The 9,633-nt window shown below is 38.5% G+C and overlaps 1 protein-coding gene across 2 annotated transcripts in view; it reads right to left on the reverse strand.

The window, feature by feature from the left end:
* The window catches only part of LMAN1 (lectin, mannose binding 1), an 89,804-nt gene extending 84,191 nt beyond the window's left edge, over window positions 1-5,613 (reverse strand). For both annotated transcript variants that reach the window (XM_054583746.1, XM_054583745.1), the window contains exons 1-4: window positions 5,355-5,613; window positions 2,074-2,228; window positions 1,886-1,993; window positions 923-984 (exon numbers count right to left, since the gene is read on the reverse strand). In XM_054583746.1, the coding sequence (XP_054439721.1) occupies window positions 923-984; window positions 1,886-1,993; window positions 2,074-2,228; window positions 5,355-5,592 (563 nt within the window). In that variant the 5' untranslated portion in view covers window positions 5,593-5,613. The remainder of the gene's footprint in view (window positions 1-922; window positions 985-1,885; window positions 1,994-2,073; window positions 2,229-5,354) is intronic.
* Window positions 5,614-9,633: the final 4,020 nt, after the last annotated feature.

A 9,633-nucleotide genomic window follows, 5' to 3' on the forward strand; every position in this document is an offset into this window, starting at 1 on the left:
ACGTGAGGAGCCACTGTGAGCAAGCGCCGTGGCAAAGGCAGGAGACCTTTAACCCTACTGCAGGGCCCTTATCACAGGACGGCCTTGGCGCCTTCACTTCGATAGCCCCACAGGTAACCACCAGAGTGAAGAACTGCTTAAGTGAACAGGAATGCAGATAAATACTTTTTCTTACAGTTCACAGACTAAGAGGTAATTGCTACCACAACAAACACGTTAAAAAAAAAAAAAAAGTAGATACCAAATTATTACACATTTCAAATATACTAAACACATAGAAGCTTTGAGCTTTTTAGCCCACCAGGAAGCTTTAAATATAGCAGTTTTAAGGTAACCAGGGGGCATAAATTAAAAAAAAAAATTTTTTTTTATTTACTTTTGAGAGGGAGAGAACATTGATCGGTTGGTTGCCTCTAGCATATTATCCCCAGCTACTGGAGGGACCTGGCCACCAACCCAGGCACATGCCCTGACTAGGAATGAAACCAGCCACCCCTCGGTTTGAAAGCTGGTGGTCAGTTCCCTGAGCCACACCAGCCAGGGCAGGTGGTGTAAGTTTCTTAGCCATCAGTTTGGCCAAGGCTCTGAACTTTATTTCCAAAAGACCCCTTTCAAACAGATACGCAAAAGCATGACTAGAGGCATCACTGAAAGTGAGGAACATTTTATTAATTTTTTAAAGTACTATATAATTTTAGGTTAAATATAACACCACATTTTTAGGCTTAAAATCTGAGATGGCCCACAAAAATAACTTTAAAACAGAACCATAATAAAATAACGCCCTTCTATCAAGTTATAAAATAAATCTCAAGAATAATCTTATTTCATCTGGAAAATGTTCAGATTTCAAACAATATATTTTATAAGATTTCCAACAAAGAAGCTGAAATCAGGAATAATGTAAGAAACACATACTTACTTTTGATGGTCATAATGGATTTGTCCATTGTTGCCTATAATTACTATAGTGGGATTATTTTTCTAAAAATAAAGAAAATATATTTGTATTAAAGCCCCTAGACCAAAGAATTCTAGATCATTCTGGATATGCTATAAGGTTTTTTACATCTCTAATATTGTAGAACTGAAAATATAAAAATAATAGCAGAGATTTATTTAATAAACTCTTACAACCATTCAAAAACAGTCACTTAACACCTCAATAAAGACTGGTAATGCATCCTCTCTTTGAATAATCAACCTCGCCATGTATTTTGAGGACACTTTGTGAGCACGGGACCACGTGTGGGACTTATGGAAGCTGAAACAGGGGGACAAACTCCGCCTCAGCATCCAAGGATTAAAGTTCTCCTTTAATTTGCTAATACTGACTCCAGTAGAGAAACAATCAGTTAGAATAAAGGTCATCAATCTTATGGCTCCTAAAGCACAAAGTAACGTTCTCAATTCCTAAGTATATTTTATTCTTAACTGTTTTAGGAGAGATCAGAGAATTTGATCAGAAAGAGTGGTTCCTATGTGAAAAGACAGTAACATGTGAACTAACAGTAGTAACACATATGGGTATTTTCATGAAAACAAACTATAATGGTTGACTCTACACACTACTGGTTTTGCTGCCTGTATCTACATGACTCATGTGTACCCATCAAAATTACTGTGCACAGACAGGGTGCTAGGGAGGGGGCCTTGCGACATTCCCAGAGTCGGGGTTCCACTATGACCCCGAGTTGGAGTATGACAAATCGGGAACTCATAGCTTTAAATGTATAAATTCCCAGCTATATAAAGACTAGCTATCACATTTAGTTTGGGGAGCTCTCTGCTATTGAAATGACAAAAGTGTTAAAATAAGCTGTATTCGCACAGCTTAACTTTGTTAGCAGATTTCAATGTACTGAGGTGGGTAACAGCCACATACCTTTCCATCATTGTCAAAAGAATCGAAGAATATGCCGACACCATTCCACATATCGGCTGATCCAAACACGGGACCCTCCAAACCTTGATTTTCTGTATACCAAACCGCCTGTACGTATATAATAAGGAACATTCAAAGACTGGTGGTGTACGCTTCTGTATACATTTTCTAAGTTAAAAGTATCATACCAGGCCATCGGCTCCAATTCGACCTCTTCCAGTCACTCGAAACGTCACCTCAATTTCCCAGCTCTCGAAGGCTGCTTTTGTCTTTGTCCACACTGAGCCTCTTTGGCTTTTTAAAGACGGTGCTATTCGAATTTGATCTGAACTTGGAATAGCATCTAGAACAAAAAAGCTTTAAGTTATAATTAGGTAAAACTCAATGGATCATCACCAAACTGTTACATATAGACATCTAATTTTAAATCAGTAATGTATACAGTAATTTTGTTAGGAAAAAAATTTCATGTTGACAGTTTCAACTTTTGAATAGTGAAATATATCTGCAAAAAAATAAAAATAAAAAATTAAAGCTTACACACTATACATGCAAAGGGCAGGAGAGAGGAAATTTTGGCTTAAAAGCCAAACCAAGTATTTTATTCTCATATTATTTTTCAAATACTTTTAAAAACTGCAATATGTTATCAGTTTGCAAATGTTAGAAAAGCATGAAAAGAGTATACCACTAGGAATCAAGAGACTTATTTCTAGTCTCAGTTGAGCTGTGTGACTTTGCAAATAATTCTTTTAACGCTCTGGGGCTCACCATATGCTCACCTGAAAAATGAAGGGGCTGGGCTAAATCACTTCCATAAAAAGACCAAAAATTTTATGTAAAATGTTGTGCATATATATATATTCTTCTAGGGAGAGGGTCAACCGAATTTCAGGTCAATAAATAGTACTTCAGCATCAGTACATTCTCAGAGAAAGGAAATCCCCCAAATGGTGGCTCGCATCTGCAGGCTAGGTCCAAGTCCCAGCTTCACTACTTACTAGCTGTTTATCATAGGCAAGTTACCTCATTTCTCCAACAGTCTCGGAAGCATGTAAGTTCCACATGTATGTGTACGTGTGTGTGTGTGTGTATGTATATCTCCATATAAATAGCTCCATAAATGCTAGCTATTCCTATTACTGGACAGAACAATTATCCTATCAGGCCTACATTTGAACAATTCTAGCACATCCTCTCACATATTAACCAGTCCTGACTTCCACGCTGGGAAATCACTGTACTGTCTCTTTACGGGTAGGAAAAGCGGACAAAAAGCTAAGATACTTTAGTCAGATCAGCCACTGTTTGTCACCATCACTTGGTGGGGGCAAGCATCCTGGAAAGAGAACTGGATATGGAATCAGGAGACCTGCAGTTGAGTTCTGTTCTACTGCCACTAGCTATGTAACTTTTCCGAACATCATTTTTTATCTATGAAACAGAAATGGCCTGCCCTGCCGACTAAGGATCAGGTTAGAACTGAAGTGAAAGCTGTGAGAGCTTTCATATGTGAAAAAGTTATAAACTGTTATCATTTTTTGCCCTTATGGACCCGAGGACGTGTACCGACAGTACAAAAGGACATAAGCATTCGGAAAAAGAAACGCCATAGAGCTGGTCCTAATTTGGGGATGAATTAAAGGGCCATGCTTAAACTAAATTTTAAATTTCTCTAGTTTTCAAAATTGTTTTAAATAATGAATCTCAGAGCAAAATGAAAAGATAAAAAATAACCAATGGAGTTAGGAAAACAGTGGAATGAAATCATAGTGATAATGAAAGCGAACGATCCACACAGCAGTGATTCCTGGAGTCAGCAGACAGAGATGTCAAAGCGAATATACCAATCACTTCATTTCAATTCAATCTAGCCATACAACTTTAATTAAACCAGGTACCTTATCTGACATTTCTGCAGCAAACTTAGTTGGTTACAGGCTTTGTAAAGAAAGCCAAGATAATGAATGGGAGTAGTCCATTAACACTGGCAACTGGCCAAGTACGGGGCATAAGCATGAGAAAGAGAGTGCAGAGCCAGCAGGCAGTGGGAAGATGCAGAAGTGAAAAGTGGTGACCAAATTCATCGTCGTCCCCCCAAAACCCCCTGAATTCCAAAGCTTGTGTTTAGTACATTGGCCTCTTCTTTGTATATTAAGAACGTTAGTTCAATAACAAAAGCCCGGGAATATACCCTTGATGAGTGGGCACATAATTAATGCCTGTTGAGTAACAAATTGATTGCACTCTACTTCAAATACTTAATGACTTGGTCATTATGCCAGACTGAAATTTATACCTTTTAATTACACATCAATTTCAGTGAAATGGCCCTTCCTAGGAGTGTGCTTCCTATTCAAGGGTTACTTTCTAGAAATAGAACATTTCTACATTGTCCAATACAGACAGTCTAAAATGATGTACACAAACCTCATGTAAATGACTTATTAATTACACATTGAGATGGAATTCAAGTTGCCAGAGCTTCACACCTGGTGGTCACTGAACAGAGCTTCCAGCTGTCAAGTGCTATGGCTGATGCCTTAGCCAGCAATGACACATCAGCACTAAAGTACAGATATATTTCCTTCACATATGTAAATGTCTAGCAAGGCAAGCTGTTATCTACAAACAGTGCCAAACAGAGAGTGAATAAAAATCATGGAGCATAGGTTATTTTGATTTTTCCAAAATACTTTTTTAAAAAAAGCTGTAAATATAATGCTAGTCTCAAGTTCTGAAACAGTATCAAAAATATATCCCTTGGTCTACTAAATAAAGGGATAAGTGTGACTATTAAGTTATATAAAGTGTAAATACAAGAGGAAAGACCAAAGGCCATACCAAGTCACTGACAGCGGCAAATTAAAGGTATCATCCCAAAGGAGTGGCAAGTGTCCTGACATTAAAACTTAGAGTTACTACAAAAGCAACATGTATAATCTCTGGAGCCATCAGGAAACATTGGGTACAAATTGGAGCATTAACCATTCCTAACACCCCGTTAAAAAAAAAAAGAAAAGAAAGCAGGGGAGGGCCGAGGGGAAGCGGGAAAGGAGGTAGGGTGGCTGCTTGACCAGGTCTCAGGTTGGGATCAGTTGGGATGGAGTGTGCGGGACGTTTCCCCTAGAGACTTGGCTTTAGGGTGAAACGTGAAACGTGATGCCTACAAGAGAGTTTCAGTGAGAGCTTGGAAGTGTAAGAAGTAACAAAACACCCTTAGGACAAACAGAAAGACCCGAGGAGATCAAGGAGGAGACAGGCGGGACGGGGGGTGGACGTGGACAGAAGGGGGAAAGAATGGAGGGCTAGAGAAGGGGACCTTGTGGACCAGAGCCGAGCTGTAGGAGAGTCTGCCTAGAAGGGTCCCCTCCACCGCGCATAAGGTGTTCAGCAGTAAGATAACGAAAAGGAGAAGGCGCCAGGCGAGGATGGGACCCTGGCCCTCCCGCCCTCCGTCCCAGCTTACTCCCCGCGTGGGCCCAGAAAGGCACGGTCCCGTCGCTCTGCACCAGGTGCGGCCCCTTGAAGCTGTATTTGTATTCGAAACGGCGATGTGGCAGTGTGGCTGGGGCGCCCGCGGCACCGCCGGGCGCAGGGCCTCCTCCCACGCCGTCGCCCCCGACGAAGTGACTAAGCGACAGCAGCAGGGCGTAGAAAAGCGGCCAAGCTCTGAACTGAGGACCCCTATGCCTGGATCCCGCCATATTGGATTCTGGAAAGCGGAGGCCGGCGGGAGGGGGAGGGGCGCGGGAGCTGCGGACAGCCAACAGGGCGTTCACTGATTGGCGGAGCCGGAGGTACCCTGAGGGCAAGGTTGAGACCCGCCCCCTGCCTCCACTAACCAGGCGGTCGCTGGACCCGAATATCTGTGGGCGTGGCCACGCCAAAAGGGGGCGTGTCCTGTAGCGCAGTGAGGTGCCGAAGGTCCTCCTCTTCAACCCGGGGTCTGGAAAGATTCCATCCTCTACTTCCCCCAAAATCACCGAGTGTTGCACGAACCGACTCACTGCCTACCTACAAGAATCCACCTCCTGCGTCTTTTAAAAATGTATTTCTTAGAGAGAGGGTAAGGGAGGGAAAAAGAAGGAAAGAAACACAGGTGTGTGACACATTGCCTCGCACGTTGTGACCGGGAATGGAACGGGCAACCTTTCTGTCGGCGTTCAGCCCACGGAGTCACAGTAGCTAGAGGGCTCTTCTCCGTCTGACCTCGTTAGGGGTAGAATTCGCGAAACTTAACACCTGTAAACCCACCACATCGGTCCTCCATGGCTGTAATAAACCTTTCCAGTATTAGTTGGAAGAAATGTATTCCTTTTGAGGGGATAGCAATTGTTATATTTTGAATATATTATTGTATATGTTACGGTAGTGCTAAAGAACTTGTCAATTATAATTAAAATTTCAATTTAATTTTTCATGTTTGCCTTTTAGTCAATGAATAAAAAATGTAGATATGAATAGCTTTGAATGCAATTTAGGTTAGAAAAGAGAAGGGAGAGCGAGGCTCTATTTGACACAGTATGTATTAATAACCTGTTACCTGTATATTAACATGTTATATGTGTGTTAAGCTATCAAATGGTATTTGTCTTATGCAGTCAGTGTATGTGAAAATATTTTTCTTGATCCTGCTATGTTTGGATAGACTAGATGACCCCGTTTCAACCCTTACTATACATATTTTTACTTAGTAAACATATAATTAGAGCTGACACTGGAAAGAGGATATGTTGCTTGTAATAAAACAGAACTGTTTAATTTTTCTTCGTACATGAAAAGGTCAGCAATAATATCCCCCTTAATACCTCCACTGGGATAAAACATAATCTTTCATTCCTTTGACACACTCAAGGCACAGTTAAGAGGGAAAGGGAGAACAGTAAAAGTAGGTAGGAGAACTTAAAAACAGGAGAAAAGAGAAAGAAATGTTTGGAAAGGGGAGAAGAAAGTTCTTACCCAAACGATATCCTGCACCATTTTGACCTCAAAATAAATATTTGTAGATATTGACTTCCCAGGGCAGAATGACAACGGATCATCAAAGAGAGGTTAAGCAAAAACATTTAAACTGAGAATCCAAGCTGGATCTAAAGAAAGGGGACATGTACACAGACAGGAAACAACTGCGCGCCTCCACATCAATGAAGAATCGAGCCAGAGCGTTTAGGGGCTTTTTTACCCATTCCTTAGAGACAGTATTTTGCATGCATTTGGGATACTGGAGCATATTCAATACGGAAACTCAAAGAAATCTCAGTGGCATGTGAGGCAATAATAAAAATTTCTTGTCAGCTACTGGCTAGCTCAGGAAGTAAAGGATTTTTCTATCTAATTCTTTCACCGTGGTCCAGGTTGTGACACCCATGGCAAGATGACACTAGAAAGAGAGTGTTGTCAGTAATGAAAGCCTAGAAATGCAAATCTCCCATCAGACAAATAAATGCTTCAAGCAATTTAGGTCAGAATTAGGCCCTCCCCCAAACAGTAAGCGTACAGTAAAACCAAGCATTATTTCAAACTTGAATAACTTGGAACACAGAATATTTTACTCAAATCAGAGTTGGGCTGAAATTTGCCATAACTTAAGGTTGCTAAGCAAATTCACAGCAGCACATTAAATCTACTTCAAAAAGCCACCATTTTTAGAGACTAGCTTATTTTAGGAGAAATAATATGTGCTGATAATTACACATTATTTGGCTTGGTGGTTAAACAACATTGTACTTCCACCTGTTATCATAGTTACAATACGTAACTGAAATAAATAAAACTCTATTAAAAAATTCCTGACAGTGCTGACCAGTATATAAATTAATATTTCATGAAAAACAATGCTCCTTAACCTTGCCACTAAGTCAAAGTTGTTGACACCCAGTTTGTTATGCTGAGTGAAGTTTTACTATGAGTTTTAAAGCGTGAGTATAAATCATTTATTAAATCATCTATATCATCCTAGAATTCAAGGCTGTTTCAATATTAGGAAATTTACTAATATAATATACCATATTAAGTGATGGTAATATATCAATAGATGCAGAAAAGAATTCCGTAAAATAATCTCCATTAATGGTAAGAAGTTTTAGGAATTTAGGAACAAAAGAGAATTCCTTACCCTGATAAAATTGATCTATCAAAAGCCTACAGCAAACACTATATTCTTAATGGTAAAATTTTAGAAGCCATTTTTATGACAAATAATAAAAAATTCCTATTATTGCCTTTATTATTTACTATTGTATTGATGGTACTAATACAATTGCCCAGGAAAATGAAGGAAAAAAAAAGAATTGGAATGAAAAGGACAAAAATGTCCTTATTTGTACTTTATATTATGTTATAGCTTTCACAGAAAATTGAAGCGAATTCAGAGACAAACCATCAGTAGAAATATGAGTTACCATCTTTATGCCAAGTAATAACAAGTTAGACAATATGAAAGAATATTATTTATACTTAGGACAAAAACTGTAAGTTATCAAATAAATTTAATTTTAAAATGTTCAAAACCTTCCAGAAAATCATTATTTAAAGATAAAATAGAAGACCTAAATAAATGGAAATATATACTATGTTTGTGTTTGAGAAGACTTAAATGATAAAAATCTTTATTCTCTTTCCATTGGTTTATAATTAAAAACAATTCTAGTAAATGAGGAAAGTGAATCTTGACTAGCTGATCCTACAATTCATGTAGAAGAGCAACAGGCCAAAACCAGCCAAGGCTATATTGAAAAACAACCAAGGAGGCAGGATTTTTGTTAGATTGTTCTATCAACTCTATTATTTAATATGATAATTTTTATAGCAAGCACTGGGTGCTATTGACACAGGGCTATATAGCCCAAGGGATCAGAATAAAGCCTATAGGTATGTATATGGGAACACTGATATTTTTATTAAAAAGTATTATAAATATGCCAGATGATTCAATACATGGTTCTGGGAAAAATTAGCAATTGATTTGAAATAAGAAAATAAAATGGATTCTTACCTTCCACCTTATATAAAATCAAATTCCAGGTGAATTAATGATCAATATGTAAAAAAGCAAAATTACAAATTTTTAGAAGAAAATGTAAGTGAATATATTTATGACTTCAGTGTAGGAAAATATTTCTTTTAAACATACACAAAAAGGTCAACTCATAAGGAGGAAAGATCGATCCATTTACCTACTGCAAATTCACAAAAACGTCTATTCAACAAAAGACATACTAAGCAAAATGGAAGAAAATATTATATACAGGAAGAGTATAACTTCAGTACACAAACCCAAGAAAGGATTAGAATCCAGAACACAAAAACAACTCCTTGAAATCAGTAGGAAAAAAAACACAACATAATTAACAAAACAAAGCAAAACAGACAAAGGATTAGAACAGGCCATTTCCCCAAAAGGAAATCTGAATTGCCGAGAAATAAATGTTAAAGTGTTTATTCCAAGTAATGTGAATTAAGTCAGAGAAATTTGATTTTAAAAAATGAGGTACCATTTCCTAATCATTAGACTAGTAACAATTTAAAAGTATGATACTATGAAATATTAGCTAATATATAGAGAAATGGGAAGTCTCAAACACTCCTTCACCAATGTCATACATTCTTTTTTTAAAAATTTTATTCATTTATTTTTAGAGAGAAGGGAAGGGAGGAAGAAAGAGGGGGAGAGAAACTGATCAGCTGCCCCTGCACCACACACCCCACCACAACCAGGACTGAACCTGCAACCCAGGCACGTGCTC

The sequence above is a fragment of the Pteronotus mesoamericanus genome, unplaced genomic scaffold (genome assembly GCF_021234165.1).
Source record: "Pteronotus mesoamericanus isolate MK-2021 breed Mesoamerican mustached bat unplaced genomic scaffold, CSHL_Meso_final contig_74, whole genome shotgun sequence".
In the NCBI taxonomy this organism is placed as follows: Eukaryota; Metazoa; Chordata; class Mammalia; order Chiroptera; family Mormoopidae; genus Pteronotus; species Pteronotus mesoamericanus.